Here is a 17,588-nt window from a genome sequence, read left to right as displayed (position 1 = left end):
TGACCAGTGATATTCATGGTGATAGTGAGCAGAGGCAAGTGATGATGACATTGCTGAGCGTATGTATATATTACCCGAGCAGTAAAGAATAGATGATTGATCATAGATAATCAATATTTCACACGCAGTATGTATATTAAGAGGAAATGTATAGGACAATTATAGACTATTGTAAATCACATTCATCAATTCCCTTTGATGACTACAGTGACAAGTGCTCAAAGTAATCCAAGCCGTAAATTATCCTTAATTACTTAGGCATAGTAGGCTAGCTTTGTATAGTCCAAAACCTGAAAATAGGCTTATCTGGCAAGGGGACCACAAAAACGGCACAAAGTAACTCTATATAAACATTCACAATGTTTATTATACATATTGTATATTGCAGCCTAGGCTATATAATCAAGATGTGTAGTAATTTTAAGAAATTAGAAAATGTATGATTACATTATGATTATAGTTTTATTTTAGCTGGAAGGAAATAAAAATGCTTACTATAGCAAGAAAACTATTTATTGTGCAATTTGCTGAAATGGGAAAAAAGGGAAAAAAAGTGAATAACACGTGTGAGCGCAACTTCCACTTGCCCTTCTAAAACTTTCTCCAGGACTCCAAACTTGCAGCACCCTTCTTCGGGAGGTACCAATTAACTTCCACTAATTGCCCACTTAAACTCCAGCGACTATCGTCGTCGGCTGATTTTTAACGGGCTTTTATCACAATTTGGTTAATTCTTTAGAAAACACAGCTTGCCTTGTCATAACGGTTTAGAGGTAATTTCTTCGGATGTTAAGGTGTTCCCGCCGCGGTTGACCCGGTCCCCACTATCTCCCTCCCACTCTATCTCTCGGTGTTTTATGTCTGCGTCACAACAAGTCGGTCGAGAAAGAGGCAGGGATGATGGCGTCTCTCGCGGGTTGATTCGCGTGCTGCTCTGACAAACACGCTTAATAGCATCAGTAGGTGGAGAAAAGAGAGCAAATGCACCGGAACATGACGAAACTACGTCGCGGAGGACAGACAGACCATACAGACCGAGAGAAAGACCGACGTACCGACGGTGTCTCACTGACGACTTGACAGACATACGCGCTTGGCACAGACACATACATGCACATCCACTTTGGCACACACGTAGGCTTCACATCCAACCGGGCAGTAATTGAGACGAGAGGAAAACAGAAGGGAGAAAATATTTCATGTCAAGCCGGCACAGGAATCGCTGTGACCCCAACGGAGAGGAGTTCGACTTGACAGGTAGCAATGGCTCTCTGTTCATCCAGCAACACGGTCTATGTTAATTTTTATTGATCTGAAAACGCTATTATGTATCATGTGTCTCTTTGACTTGAGTGCCTGCACTGGAACAACCGCTGGATGTGCAGAGATTATGTCCATAGGCTACAGCGATTCCTTTCTATTCAAGTTTTTTCGTTTTCGATTTTCAAAGAGGATACAACACAGAAGTGCATGAGAAAGCAAAGTATAGAGGCGTACAGTGGTGTTACAATCAAACTACAGTGCAGTCATCATGCAGTGGTGAATGCATTTTCTCACATGTGTTGTGTCATAATGGTTTGTCCTGCTCCATGCATGGGCATTTACACTCATCATTAAATCTGCTGGATTCTGACTGTGGCTGTGTTGGGTTTGTGAGAATGCAACCCCTTATCCACTCCAGCCCAGTGCCCATGGAACGATAAGGCCATAAACCTCTGTCGGCAATGGCAGCAAAGTATCCAGTAAATAAATTGGATTTCCATTTCACATGAGCCCCCTCCTCTTCCTCACCCCTTCTCTCTCTATCTCTCTCACTTCTCTTCAGGATGGGGGGAGTAAGTGAAGGGGATGATGTGTTGGCTCGATGGAGTGATGGACTACTGTACCTAGGCAATGTGAAAAGAGTAAGTGTGTGTGTGTGTGTGTGTGTGCGTACGTGCATGCATGTGCGCATTTGGAAAGTATTACATTTAGGTTTGAGTGAACAATTCCACTCTGTTTCCATCCCTCTCCTCAGGTAGATGGAGTCAAGCAATGTTGTCTGGTGAGATTTGAGGACAACTCGGAATTCTGGGTCCTAAGAAAAGACATTCACTCTTGTAAGACTTACAACTTACTCTTGTTTTCCTCAGTTAACACAAAACCTTTAACAGAGGGTTTTTGGGCACTGTGGGAATTACTTTTAAATCAAAGAAATATCCCCTAAAATGTTGATACAAATATTTCATACACATCTACTCTTTCTATAGATAGGGGGCTAATTGAAGATGCTCCAACTATTATCATATTTGAATAATCTTTACTTTTACCCTACCTTGATTCACTTCAGGGAGATTAAAGAAATTCATAAAATGTTTTTAGATTTTTCTCTCAGCTTTGAAAAGTTTGTTCTTAATTTGATGCTCTCTCTCCATTCCGATCCATTGTAGTTCAAAAGAATGTTGCGCAATTAATGTCTCTAGTCAAGGTTGAAATACAACACTCCCTGGAAATATTGGAAATTCTGATGGGGTACTTTTAGGTGTAATTGGTGGTTTTATGAATTTATTAGTGTAATGACTCCATAGGGAAATGGCGCCCCCACGTAGGTAGTGTAAAGTGGAGGGAAGCACAGCCAAATATCCACATGTCAAAAGGAGTGAAATCTGAAAGGGTGCAGGAGACATTGAAATCAATGAAGTGGCAATGAAATGAATCAATATACATAAATTAACACTGTTGAGTGATCTCTCTCTCTCTTTCTCCCCCTCTCTCTGTTACTCACTCATTTTCTCTCTTGCTTAAGTCTCAGTTGGAGTGGAAGAAGTTTGCTGTATCTGTGATGCCCCGCCACTTAAAGAATCTCTCATCAATTGTCTTAAATGTCGTCACGGTAAGAAAACACAGCATGTTATGTACTCTTCATAGAAGTATTTTCAAAGAATAACTTATGACGGATAGGCACAACTATTTTAAATAAAGTTTAAAAAAACAATGGCATCTATTTTTTGTCTTCAGGTATTCTACCGGATAATATACACTGAATGTACAAAACATTAGGAACACCTTCCTAATATTGAGTTGCAACCCTTTTGCCCTCACAATAGCCTCAGTTGTCGGGGGAAATGGACTCTACAAGGTGTCGAAAGCGTCCCACATAGATGCCGTCCCTATGTTGACTCCAATACTTCCCAGAGTTGTGTCGAGTTGGCTGGATGTCCTTTGGGTGGTGGACAATTCTTGATACACACAGGAAACTGTTGAGCGTGAAAAACCCAGCAGCGTTGCAGTTTCTAATGTTTTATACACTCAGTGTATAATATCTCATGAAAAGAGACAAGGAAAAGGCCTCCATCAGTAACATATCTTCAGTATGTGAATTACAGTAAACACTCTCCATTCCATAAAAGGTTATCATCCGGAGTGCCACACTCCGTCCATTGAGCCGGAAGCTGACAGCAATTCTTGGATATGTCGGCAATGTGTCTTTGCAGTGGCAACCAAGGTTAGACTGCTAATCTTTGTTTCACACTCTGCCTCATGGCTCAGGGAAAATATCCAATTCAGACTTGTAACATTTTTTTTTTTATCTATCCAGAGGATTTCAATACCAGTGTTGTGTTAAACAATGTTGTCAATGGATATATCTGAAGGAAACCACAGAAATGTTACAACTCTGGATTATTCACCATAGGGATTAGATGCTCCTCTACGTTGTGCCTGGACATCTGACCAGTTTGTCAATGCAGATTGTTTCAAGATTATACTGTATTATAGTCATTATGGTCAGTAATTCATGTATGCTCAAATTCTGTACTGTAGGTGTTAGATGAGGGAGCACTGTGGTTAAAGGCTAATTGCTCATCGGTCAATGTCAATCTCATTGACCTGACTTTTCTTAAGATATTATCTCACTCAGCTGACCTACAATAAAATGAGATTAATTGATTATTCTGGATAGTTTCCCATCCAATGTCATCTATCTTGAATGTACTGACATGACCGTGAGTGGCGAGGTCGCTGTAGTGAATCCATTTGTCAAAATTGTCTTTCAGAGAGGGGGAGCCATCAAACGAGGACGGTTTGCCCGGCTCATGCAAATCATGAAACTTCGGCTGCCCTATCAGCTGTCATCTTTAGACTGGGACCCACAGCATCTGACCAACCAGCAGCAGTGTTACTGCTACTGTGCCGGACCTGGAGAGTGAGTGACAATTTATAGCTTCTAACAGATGCCCTCAATAGATAAATTATGTTATACAACGGGTGGGTCTAATCATGAATGCTGATTGGTTAAAACCGCATTCCAGATGGTGTCTATTCTACAAGTTACCACTGGCTACGTCTATGATGTTAAAATGCCTATTTACTCTTCCATCTGACTGCGCAATCCACTGATCTCCATTATAAAAAGCATCTGACATTATCTCACATTTCTTTGAGACCAACATTTAGTTTTTAACATCAGAGATTTGTATGAACCTTGGTGTCTGTCTCTCTGACATTTGCAACATTGTTTCAACATTCAAATTCTATCTCCAGCTGTCCCATAGTAACAAACGTGTTGGGAGTCGGGATGAGACAGACATGCAGGCAGCTTTTCTCAGCCAGTTGAAATTACAAATCAACATCATTTTTATATATATAAAACGAAACAAAGTGCAGCTAGTTTGTTGCTTTTCCATCTTCAGTTTGAAGTGATTGGGTTAGCTGTGGCGTTGGCCAGTTCCTCTGAACAGCAGTGTCCTAAAGAGAGAGCACATTTTCTATGCCAGGCGAAATCGTGCCTCATTAGCTCATTGTTACGGATATATCCAAATAAATGACACTAGAAAACAGCTTAAACAAACGCAAATGCAGCGACTTTGCTCGTATTCTGGCTGCACTGTTTGACATGACTGTAAGTTAGCCGTAGTTGGCTAGCTAGCAAGCAAGAATAACAATGTTGCAAGTCAGTATTTCAATGGAACATTCAGAACAAATGACTGGGTCGCATCCATAGATACAGAACAAAAAGACTGAACGACTGGGTCGCTTCTCTGGCAACCAAACCGATAGAACGAATGACCAGCCTGCTTGGGTATCAACCCTAGATTTGTGTCGGGACTATATCTTGTGGAATGATGAAATAGTATGAATAAATTAATCAAAATAACGTTTATAATGAAAATATGTCAATCATTATTTGAATATGTTGTTAACCCGTTGTATAAAAGTGATAATGCCCTCAAAGCCTGTGTTTGGATGATATATTGGCATGGTTTGCCAGCCTTCGACTTCGTCTCGGTTTTAACAATACCCACACTAATATATCCTCCAAACACTGTTCCTCTGGCATTATCACTTAATAATAACATTTTATAACTAGTGTTTACCACATGTATTGGTCAATAAGATTTGCTATTCATTTTCCTTACCGACAAAAACTAATAGAATATTCATGTCAGAACCCTGTATGTCCTTTTCACCATTATACAGCTCTCCTGTCAAGACATAATGTGTTTTTCAGTTGAGTATTGCAGCCTCTTGAAAAATACATAATATACTGTACTCTTTTCAGGTGGCCACCAGATGTTAGCTATGTTTTAGGCCATTGGGGAGTGTGGATAATGTTTATATTTATCAACTGCAGGTGGAACCTGAAAATGTTGCAGTGTGGAAGTTGTGGTCAGTGGTTTCATGAAGCTTGCACACAGTGTCTGACCAAGCCGTTGTTATACGGAGACAGGTGAGTCAGAGTATTGTTATCTATAACCTTGTACTGCTCCTTTGCATTACCATTGTCAAACCATAACAGAGAGGTTATAAAACTGGCAGTGGTAGGGCTAATGCTGTTAGTGTTTATTGCTAATAGCAGTGCAGTTGTTATTCTGCCTCTCTGGTGTCCAATGTAATGTGGTAGATGTAAAAATGAATTCAAATTAGTCCAGTCCGCTACACCATTATTGTCACATTAACCATCTGTATTATCCTACTGGTTTAATGCCCATGATATATTATATTACTCTTTGTTTCTGCATAGAAAAATAATTTTTGAGATTGATGGTGAGGTAGAATGTGGTGGGTTGTTACAGTATATCTGCTAAACAAGTGATGGAAACTGGGAAGAATTTGCTGACAGCAGCAACCGCGTGCTATGTTATGTTTCCATTGACTTTTATATCTGGTCAATCACAGACAAAAATAGAATCATCTGTGTTTCCTTTTTTTTCTGAAAGGTTTTATGAGTTCCAGTGCTCAGTCTGTGCAAACGGACCAGAGACAATTCAACGGCTACCCATGAGCTGGTAAAGCTATACAGTATCTGCTAAGAGACGATTACATCATTTAAACTGCAGGGATTATCACACTGAAACCTTCTTGAAAACCAGTTTCTTCTGACAGGTTTATTGAGTCATGTGGGTTACAATATGTTAATTCCTCTTACTCAATGATGTAATGAAAAGCTTTGTGGTGTGAAAAATTCTGAACTAACTGTGTCTTTTCCTGGTGTGTTTATTGTAAATACAGGGTAGATTTGGCCCATTTGGTGCTCTACCACCTCTCCTTGTGCTGCAAGAGAAAATACTTTGATTTCGACCATGAAATCATGTCGTTTGCCAATGAGAATTGGGACTCTTTGCTTCTAGGCTCGGTATAAACATTTCCTCACTTATGTGCTATGATGAAACGATGTGAAAGTGTTAGCTAGCGTAATTTTTTAGCAGTCATGTGGTAATTATGTGCTTTGATTTCATTAGCTACTTGTCATTGTTATTTAGCACATTTTAAATGGTAAATACCACTTGTATTTTATGTGGCTCTCAGGTACTGCAGTTGCATTTAAATCAGTTATACACTCTTTTAATGATCTGTTCACAAATCACATTAATAACTAACTACGTTATCCATGGAAATGTTTACCTTTCACCAATGAATGTCAATGTGTCTCTAAATGTGTTAACATTTGTTTCAGGCTACCATCCACAGTGTTAATCAAGCTCTTGATTTTCATTCTTCCCTGTCCCCCAGCTCTCTGACACACCAAGGCAAGATCGCTGTCACAATCTGCTCAACGCTTTGAACTCCAACAAAGACAGGTGAGAGTCTGCATATGATGCGAAGAATAAACAGAAGCCACAGCTATGCTTGACCAGATTTATGATAGCGTTGCTTCTGGAATTGTACATAAGGGTAAAGAAAATACAGTTAGTTAATTGTTTCTTAAATCTTTGATATTGTCAATAGAACGATACGAAAACATAGACCATAATGATAACTTGTTTTAAAAAGAACGATGACCTGACTTTACAAAGTTGTTGTCTTTTTCTCTGTGATGTCATCCAGGTTTGTCTCTGGTAAAGAGATCAAGAAGAAGAAGTGTCTTTTTGGGCTCCAGGTCCGAGCTCCGCCTCCCCTGACCTCTGATTCGTCCCCCCTCATCACTGACCCGCCCATCAACATCACCCAAAGGAGAAGGTCAGAGTAAGGACAACTTCTGTGATTATTATTCTCTCATTATCACAAACACAAGCCACAGGACCCAACTCTTTATATGGATACATTCATTCTAGTAATGAATTGCACATTTACAATAGTGAAAAAGAGCGGTACCTTGTAGACGGTGGTCCTTCTAGCTGGATAGGAACAACTGTTCCTAACTAAACAGGCACCTGTGTGCCTCATTAAGTCATTTAAGGGAAGGACTCACTTATTTCACACTGGTGAATATGTTTATAATAATATAATAATATTTTCATCAATAAATGCATCATCTATAGTGTGTGTGCATATGTGCGTGAGCGCATTTGCATGTGGACATTTATTCTCTTGCTAAACATTCTCAACACCATCTTCTCTTTTATTCTCTATGGGCTTAAAATAAAAAACACCACATTTATACCCTGACATAGTACCAGTCAAAAGTTCGGACACACTTACTCATTCCAGTGTTTTCCTTTATTTTTTACTATTTTCTACATTGTGAAATAATATGGAAGACATCAAACTATGAAATAACACATATGGAATCGCGTAGTAACCAAAAAAATGTTAAACAAATCAAAATATATTTTATATTTGAGATTCTTCAAAGTAGCCATCCTTTGCCTTGATGACAGCTTTGCACACTCTTGGCATTCTCTCAACCAGCTTCACCTGAAATGCTTTTCCAACAGCCTTGAAGGTGTTCCCACATATGCTGAGCACTTGTTGGCTGCTTTTCCTTCACTCTGCGGTCCAACTCATCCAAAACCATCTCAATTGGGTTGAGGTCGGGTGATTGTGGAGGCCAGGTCATTTGATGCAGTACTCCATCACTCTCCTTCTTGGTCAAATAGCCTTTACACAGCCTGGAGGTGTGTTGGGTCATAGTTCTGTTGAAAAACAAATGATAGTCCCACAAAGCGCAAACCAGATGGGATGGCATATCGCTGCAGAATGCTGTGGTGGCCATGCTGGTTAAGTGTGCCTTGAATTCTAAATAAATCACTGACAGTGTCACCAGAAAAGCACCCTCACACCATCACACCTCCTCCATGCTTCATGGTGGGAACCGCACATGCAAGGATCATCCATTCACCTACTCTGCGTCTCAAAGACAATGTGGTTGGAATCAAAAATCTCAAATTTGGACTCATCAGACGAAAGGACAGATTTCCACCGGTCTAATGTCCATTGCTTGTGTTTCTTGGCCCAAGCAATTCTCATCTTCTTATTGGTGTCCTTTAGTAGTGATTTATTTGCAGCAATCGACCATGAAGGCCAGGTTCACACAGTCTCCTCTGAACAGTTGATGTTGAGAGGTCTCATGTCTGCAGTTAACTCTCATGAACTTATCCTCTGCAGCAGAGTTAACTCTGAGTCTTCCTTTCCTGTGGCGGTCCTCATGAGAGCCAGTTTCATCATAGCGCTTGATGGTTTTTGCGACTGCACTTGAAGAAACTTTAAACGTTTTTGAAATGTTTCCGTATTGACTGACCTTCATGTCGTTTTTCTTTGCTTAATTGAGCTGTTCTTCCCATAATATGTACTTGGTCTTTTACCAGATAGGGCTATCTTCTGTTTACCAACTCTACCTTGTCACAACACAACTGATTGGCTCAAACGCATTAAGAAGGAAAGGAATTCCAAAAATGTACTTTTAGCAAGGCACACCTGTTAATTGAAATACATTCCAGGCAGGCGACTACTTTATGAAGCTGGTTGAGAGAATGCCAAGAGTATGTAAAGCTGTCATCAAGGCAAAGGGTGGCTATTTGAAGAATCTCAAATATAAAATGTTTTTGGATTTGTTTAACACTTTACTACATGATTCCATATCTGTTATTTCATAGTTTTGATGTCTTCGCTATTATTCTACAATGTAGAAAATAGTCAAAATAAAGAAAAACCCTGGAATGAGTAGGCGTGTCCAAACTTTTGACTCATACTGTAGTTTTCTAAGTAAAAACATTGCACCACTCCTCAAGTTATTGACTGTGTCTCTGTGTTGTTATGTGGAGTAGCCCATTGTCACTGCCCTGCCAGAGGAGAGCGGTGGGGCCAGAGTCACGCAAATCAAAGCGGCGCATCATGGAGACACAGGTCAGTGCTTTTGTCTCGAACCAGGCATCAAGGGAGAGATCAGCCATCAGCCGCCTCCTTACTGCATAGCAAAGAGCTGCCTGACATTGGAATGACTTGTCAGTCACAGTCAGTCAGTGGGTGGAGAAAAGGTTCTCCTTATAGCCAGTGTTGTCTGTTTACATGTTCTTCAAAGCCCAGCCTACCCCTCATACACTATAGAATTGAAGCTGGTTTACCGTTTATGACTCGATCGAATATGACAACATGTTATGGTCATGGGTTTAGAAATATTTATTTTAATATTAATAGAAAATACACATCCTTTTATACTACCGCTCAGGCTGCCTCCCTTATCCTGAGACAATAAATGTTATAGACTGGTCGTATTTCAGCAGGCAGCACTTCCAGCAGACTGTTGTATCCTGAGCGGACATGAATCATCTGCCATCTTGGGGCAGGTTGGTTATCCCAGGGAAAGTGAGAGGGGAAGGTACGCTGATATGCGGCATCTGGGAGCACTTCCAAGTGCACTTTGCAGTCGATTACAGTTTGGCCAGGTGGCGCTGGCGCTTTGACAATGCAGCATTGACAGAGCACCTCGATTTAAAGGGACAGCGCACTAGTAAGGGGAGGGGATAATGCTAGTATACCACTGCTGTATTTACTGTATATGTTGTGGGTCACAGTCCAGCATTGGAGGTTGACAGAGCTGAGGGTGTGCTAAGAACTGAGGAAGCAAAGGATAGATGGGATAGAGTACTGATGCTTTTGTTGTTATGGTAGCAAGCTCACACTGTAAGAAATGGTCCCTGACATCCTGACCAGACCGAACACGTCGCGTGCTCGAGCGTCGCAAAATAAATTTAGAAATCCTTGATATTCAATTATTGCACCCACACTGCTCTCGCGAGCCAACGAGCATCTGCGACGCCATATAAGTTAAACGATGAAAAGGCCTGGAAGGTGGAGAGATGATTAGAAACGATTTGGTTGGCCGTTTTATGTGTGGATTCATTGTCGGAGTAGAGGTCCTTGTGCATTTCAGGTAAACTAACAACTCAATGTTTATATCCCAGGACAAATTAGCTAGCAACAGCAAGCTAGCTAAACCGGACAAATTAATGTTAGCTAGCAAAATCAAGCTAACTAGCTAAATTGCCATACATGTGATTTTCGACCTGTCCCCAAATTAATTTCATTGGTTCAGAGTTTGTTTTGATATTTTAACCTGCGTGTCGTGATCGAGTTTGGTGTGGGAGGGGGCAAAATAAATGTATGCACGATGGCGCACGCGCGCAGCCGGTTTGGGTTCCGTGTCAGTCTCCACAATATGAATCTACTTATCATAGGCAATGGAGATGACAGATATACACTATATATATATACAAAGGTATGTGGACACTGCTATTTCAGCCACACCTGTTGCTGAACATCACACAGCCATGAAATCTCTATAGACAAACATTGACAGGGGATAAGAGCTCAGTGACTTTCAACGTGGCACCGTCACAGGATGCCACCTTTCCAACAAGTCAGTTTGTCAAATTTCTGCCCTGCTAGAGCAGCCCTGGTCAACTGTAAGAAACATCTAGGGGCAACAACGGCTCAGCCGCAAAGTGGTAGGCCACGCAAGCTCACAGAATGGGACCTCTGAGTGCTGAAGCTTGTAGAACGTAAAAATTGTCTGTCCTCGGTTGTAACACTCACTACCGAGTTCCAAACTGCCTCTGGAAGCAGCGTTGGCACAATAACTGTTCGCCAGGAGCTTCATGAAATGGGTTTCCATGGCCGAGCAGATCACCATTCGCAATGCCAAGCGTCCGGTGGGGTGTTACAAAGCTTGCCACCATTTGACTCTGGAGCAGTGGAAACGTGTTCTCTGGAGTGATGAATCGCGCTTCACCATCTGGCTGTCTGATGGACGAATCTGGGTTTGGCAGATGCCAGGAGAACGCTACCTGCCAAAATGCATAATGACAACTGTAAAGTTTGGTGGATGAGGAATAATGAACTGGGACTGTTTTCATGGTTCAAGACACTTTTTATCCAGTGAAAAGAAATCTTAACGCGCATACGATTACATTCTCGACTATTCTGTGCTTCCAACTTTGTGGCAACAGATTGGGCAAGGCCCTTTCCTGTTTCAGCATGGGCTATGCCCCCATGCACAAAGCAAGGTCCATACAGAAATGGTTTGTCGATATCAGTGTGGAAGAACTTGACTGGCCTGCACACAGCCAGGCCTAATCGCACAACATCATTGCCCGACCTCACTAATGCAAGTCCCCGTAACAATGTTTCTACATCTAGTGGAAAGCCTTCCCAGAAGAGTGGAGGCTGTTAAAGCAGCAAAGGGAGGACCAACTCCATAATAATGCCCATGATTTTGGACTGAGATGTTCGACGAGCAGGTGTCCACATACTTTTGGTCGTGTAGGACATGGATCATGCTATGCCTTGATGAGACCTAGTAAGTGATGATAATTAAGTGAATCGTGATACAATAGCAATATCACACTGTAAATAATGTAAAAGTTGCTGCAGCAGTGTGTTCGCGGAATGCAATACAAGTGTGGGATGTGGAATTGTAATGCAGGTTTTAAAGCTGTCACGTGAAAATATATATTTCCTTTTGGAAAGATTAGCCCTTTGTACTAACAAAGTTCCAGCGTCCGGCCTTTTAAAAAGTGAAATGCAATTGCATTTTTTTAAATGATATGTATCAAATGATACAGTATGTTAACAGACCTTTGGTTTTTATTTGTATTCACAAGCAGTATGGATTCTTCTGTAAAGATAACATGAAAGGGCATGAGCTGGAGTATCATGTCTAATGTGTGTTTGGATCCACTGATTTGGCGTCAGAATAATAGCTAATCAGTGTTTCTCCTGTGTCCAGCCTTGTCCGCCCCCGGTCCCAGCCACCCCAATAGATCTGGTGCCATGTTGCCATGGCTACGTAGGTGGAACTAACCTCTACAACTCCAGGAAGGAGGAGGAGCTGAATTTGGGGTTGGTACTGTTATTGTATTGGTTACACTTTACATACTGTATAACAAGTAATAATGCATTGTACTATATTTACAGAGTGTTACTGTTTTTTTTAAACATTACATCCTCACTGATACCCTTATCAAATCAAATTATTGGTCACATACACATGTTTAGCGAAATGCTTGTATTAGGCAGTGTGTCAGTGGAAATCCATGCATTGTTGCTCTTTGTCCGTTTAAAAAAAAAAGTTTATATCCCGGCTCTTTCCACAGCTCTCCACCTAAGAGGATGTTTGCCCTGTATCACCCCACCTATAACGGAGCCCCAGCCATCTCTAGAACCCTGCATCACTATAGGTGAGTATTAACCACAGCTCCCCCTGCTCTCTGGGGACTACCCTCAATCTAGACATATAGAGAGGAAACCATAGCTGTGCCTGGATGACAATGACAAAAAGTATGATGTGAAATATTAATCTCTCTCTTTCTTCAGTGCGGAAGACCCTTGTCGAGTGCCGCCCCCCTGCCTCCCCTTCTCCCTGTCATCCTCCCACCATCACCACCACAACAACCAGCAGCACCACCAGCACCAGCCTGGCCAGAAGTTGGATCCGTGCCCCTCCCTCATGCTGCGTGATGTCCCTTCCTATCCGGGCGGCGTGGGGGGCGGGGGGGATGGGTCAGCTGCCAGGGGCTGGGGGGGCGGGGACGGGGTGAGGATTTTGGCGAGGCGAGTAACGCCAGACGGGAAGGTCCAGTACCTCGTGGAGTGGGGGAACGTGAGTGTGTACTGAGAGAAAATGAGAGAGAGATGGGGGGGGGTGGAGGGAGGATCAACACACCAGAGTGCTTGGCAGCAAAGAGGGGATATTGGGGAGAGAGAGAGAAAGAATGACTGTCGTGCAGGTGCCACATCAGAAATGTGTGGCAACTTCAAGTACAAGCAAAACAAAAACCCCACACAAGGCAAATCCAGGTTGCTCAAACAATATCGCCTCCATTCTATATCATCACACTACGTGTTACTATATCTCCCTCTTTGCTAGTGTTTCTCCTATATTTGTACTGTATACCTTTGGAATATGCCTTTGCATTTATCATGTTTACGTTTGAAGATTGTATATACAGTATTTGATTATAGGCAATTTGTTATGTTACCTATTGTCATTCTTGATTTACATGATATTATGTAATAGAAATATATTAGGAGCCGCAACAGGGCTTTTGTTTTATAGTTAGATTTATATATTCACAGTATATTATTATAGAATGATTTGATGATGTGGTTGCATAGTGCCTATCTGGATTGTGCATCTGCAGATTGAGAAGTTGACCTGAATCAAGGGATCAGGTGATTGAAATGTATGATAACTATTCTATAAGGTTTTCTTCCTCATCCACCAATTGCAATTGAAGAGTCACGACAATGTTGTGTCGACTTTCACACACAGAATTAGTGCAAAATGCATTCCAAACAAATATCAAAACACCTCAAGATTACTGATCAAAATCTTTGATCAGATAGTCATGGAAAATGGCCGCTCGTTGAGACAGATTTCACTGTCAATTTGTTGAGGGGTGCTTTACATTCTTTTAGGGAAGAGAAGTCAACAAATTATGGTATTATGTGCAGGTGAAACTATTTGTACTGTTTTCCATTTTCAGGTCATAGACAGAGGAGTCAGCTCCTATCTTCCAGGTTTACACTGAGGATGAGAGATAGCGTTAACTCTGGCCCACTTCAATGCTGATACCTAAGCCTTAGTCTGGACACTGTAGATCTGACAGGATTGGATAGATATGAGCAATATGGCTTATATTTCATCCGACCTATCAGAGGGAAAGGTGCAGCGTTCATCATATTTCTCATATATCTGATCCTTTCAGATGTACCCTAGTGTCTAAGGGGTAAGGGCTATGGGTTTGGTTTGGAACTGGGCCCCAGAGATCATAGTGGAACAGGAGGTTGTGTATAGAACTCTAGAATATCATAGTGAAAGGTTCAGAGTTTATATTTATACAGATCCTTTATTTCTGCCTTTTGTGGGATAAAACACAGATAAGAGTAAATGTATGTGTTGTATCCCCCAGAAGACAGATTGTGTTACAGATGTAGTTACAGTAAATAACACAATAGGCAGTTATACTGTTATAATCATGTCAACAGAAACCATGTTCAGTCATTTAAAAAAAAACACAACAAGATGTCGCCCATTCCCCAGATTGAATGATGTGAAATATGCCATCTCTTACTTAAGCAATAAGGCCTGAGCGGGTGTGGTATATGGCAAATATACCACGGCTAAGGGCTGTTCTTAAGCACAACCAAACGCGGAGTGCCTGGATACAGCCCATAGCCATTGTATATTGGCCATATACCACAAACCCCAGAGGTGCCTTATTGCTATTGGTTAACAATGTAATTAGAACAGAAAACAAGTAATTTTGTGTCATACCTGTGGTATACGGTCTGATATACCACATCTTTCAGCCAATCAGCATTCAGTGCTCGAATGACCCGGTTTCTAATAGTGAATAGATGATTGCTTAGCCTGGTCTCATAGACTAGATGTAACATAGTAAATGTAAATCCAGTATAGTAAATGTAAATCTAGTATGATTTGTTACATTTGGTATGGTTAGATAAGACAGAAGGTTACTTAAGGCAAAATGGAAAGTAATGTGGTTGGTCAGAGTGGATGGGTAGGTATATAACGCAGATGACTAGCAACCCAAAGGTTACGTGTTCGAATCTTATCACGGACTTTAGCATTTTAGTTTATTAGCAACCTTGCAACTACTTACTACTTTTTAGCTACTTTACACCTACTTAGCATGTTAGCTAACCCATCCCCTAGCCCTAACCATAACCCTTTAACTTAACTCCTAACCTTAACCCCTAGTGTAGTTAACGTTAGCCACCTAGCTAACTTTAGCGTTAGTCACCTAGATAATGTTAGCCACAACAAGTTGGAATTCGTAACATATCATACGTTTTGCCAATTCGTAACATGTACAAATTACAATTCCTAACATCTAATTCGAAATGGATAATGGACATCCACAAATTAATACATATCTAATTGGAGTGTCACAGATTTACATTTACTATGTTACGTCTACCCCTGAGTCCAGGTTGGATTTCTAAGTGTTTGGCACGTTTCTAAATGGCAGTGCAGGTCAAATGAACCTCCCAACTCAGTCCTTCCCATCCCAGTTTAGGATTTAGATCATTCTCAGTGAATTTGGCTGTAGTTGAATAGGAAGAGGTCTGTGGAACCATCAGTTCGATGGTAATGAATGTATCTGTATGTTTTCTATGGTAAAGTATGTCTATAGACCCGTCAAGTGTTCGTTACTGTAGGTTATAGATGGAACTATACAAAATGACTTCAAAGGACTGGGGTAAATCTGATTTTGAGTTGAGGAATAAGAAGCTAAGAGAGTCTCTATAGTCTTCTCTTTTTTATTTGTAGTCAAGTCCAAGTTTGTTTGATGTATTTTTGGACTTTTGGTCAAATTACGTTTATACATGTATAACCTAGGCTGACACAGCCAATGTAAAATTAAAAACATTAAAAGTTGCCCTTCACATCTTACCAATGTGCTTTGAGTTTTTTCAGTCCATTTCTTGTTTAACTTACAATATGTATAGGCCTATTTATATTTACAGTAGGCTAGCCAATAATAATATATGTTGAATTGCACTTCAGAGAGTTATTTTCTATTCTATTCCATTTTATTCTATTGGTATAGCAATAGACTTCACACCCCATTCACATGTAGGTATTTTGTGATGAATCAATAGCCCTTCTGCCAGGCAAACCAACTGGCTAGTCCTTGTGGCTCTGTTGCCAAGAATGTCTTTGCCATGGCATGTCAAGAGCAGTTGATTCACTGCAGTGACATTTCAGATAGCCTAATGAATCTTAGAGGGCTATGATGATGCATACTGCAGTAACTGTATGTTATCCTGTATAGATGGTGTCATTCTAATCAGCAGATCACTATTGGCCTTTTCATAGGTCGTTAGGCCGAAATGTATATTCAGCATGAAAGCTTTGGATGTAATTATGTATAATGCATGTACTTACTTACATGTCCCACTAGGAGGAGGTGTAAAGGAAAGATTAAAGGGCATTACCGTTCGGTCTCCAACTGCAGCTGCAAGAGTCTACCGCCAGGTGGTAGCCATAATCCAAGTTTGACACCGTACTGTGCAGGCAGGTGAAGCAACTGAGCCGATCAGGACGCCATGTTGGCTCTATGGACCACGATTGGATCCAAGAGGAAATCATCAGCTTCCAACTGCACACGTGATGCCATTCTTGAGCCTGATAATGTGTAGGTAGACTCCAAATCAATTTGTGCATGTGTACATTGGACGAATACAATGCACATGTATAACTAATTTTAGCTTTGTTCCTTTTAGGACACCAACAACTTAAAATGTGGCGCTAAAAATGATCAATAGCTTTATCAATAATTTTGCCCATAATCTTTGTATTGGAGCAAAAAAGTTCAGGAATGAAGATGAAACCATTTTGCTCTGAATTTAGTGCCTACGGCCAAATGTGTGGTTCGTTTTGACATTTGAGATGAGTTGGTGGAAGTCATTCTCGAAAACCATTAAATTAGCCTACCCCTTGAAAATATTTCCATTGACCATGTCACCAGACGTAGGCCTACAGCCTAAAATAAGTTTCAGACTTCCCAATAGTCTAGTTTAAAGCCTACCACCAAAACGAGAGAATTATAGCGAACTGAAATGTAGGATTCCGCGGAATTGGCAGCAGCACCAATCGGTGTAGTGTGTTTGTGTGTGCGCACGTTTGTGTGTGGCTGTGCGTGCGGTGGCGTGCGCGTTTGATAGCGGGAGAAGGGGCCGTAGTCAATAAGGCGATTTGAGCCATCATTGCTTCTTGAACTTCAAGGAGCAAACATGGAACATACAATGCTTAGATAGGCTATAGATATAATGGAAAGCGCACACACGCGCGCACTCACTCATCCGCCCCCTTTCTCTCTCTCTCTCTCTCTCTCTCTCCCTCTCTCGTGTTTCCCCCCCAC

General features: G+C 41.2%; 1 protein-coding gene across 2 annotated transcripts; it reads left to right on the top strand.

Moving 5' to 3' along the window:
- Positions 1-633: 633 nt before the first annotated feature.
- LOC135522289 (PHD finger protein 1-like) lies at positions 634-16,117 on the top strand. Of its 2 annotated transcripts, none has more exons than XM_064948396.1 (15): positions 634-1,257; positions 1,826-1,904; positions 2,018-2,099; positions 2,786-2,872; positions 3,390-3,484; positions 4,035-4,183; positions 5,612-5,707; positions 6,198-6,266; positions 6,490-6,613; positions 6,991-7,058; positions 7,306-7,437; positions 9,465-9,543; positions 12,425-12,537; positions 12,792-12,875; positions 13,012-16,117. In XM_064948396.1, the coding sequence occupies exons 2-15, from the start codon at positions 1,827-1,829 to the stop codon at positions 13,310-13,312; spliced, it is 1,557 nt and encodes a 518-aa protein (XP_064804468.1). In that variant the 5' UTR covers positions 634-1,257; position 1,826; the 3' UTR covers positions 13,313-16,117. The 2 variants fall into 2 exon arrangements, with proteins under 2 accessions (XP_064804468.1, XP_064804467.1); XM_064948395.1 differs by having other exon boundaries at positions 7,306-7,443.
- Positions 16,118-17,588: the final 1,471 nt, after the last annotated feature.

The sequence above is a fragment of the Oncorhynchus masou genome, chromosome 30 (genome assembly GCF_036934945.1).
Source record: "Oncorhynchus masou masou isolate Uvic2021 chromosome 30, UVic_Omas_1.1, whole genome shotgun sequence".
Taxonomy (NCBI): Eukaryota; Metazoa; Chordata; class Actinopteri; order Salmoniformes; family Salmonidae; genus Oncorhynchus; species Oncorhynchus masou.
The sequence above is the reverse complement of the archived record's forward strand: the minus strand, read 5'-3'. Positions and strand labels throughout refer to the sequence as shown.

Bases quoted from the DNA above. Each gene is read 5' to 3' on its own strand.
- LOC135522289 (XM_064948395.1), top strand. From the start codon at position 1,827: ATGGGGGGAGTAAGTGAAGGGGATGATGTGTTGGCTCGATGGAGTGAT. The intron at 2,873-3,389 runs GTAAGAAAACAC...ATTCCATAAAAG, and splicing joins TTGTCTTAAATGTCGTCACG to GTTATCATCCGGAGTGCCAC. The intron at 5,708-6,197 runs GTGAGTCAGAGT...TTTTTCTGAAAG, and splicing joins CCGTTGTTATACGGAGACAG to GTTTTATGAGTTCCAGTGCT.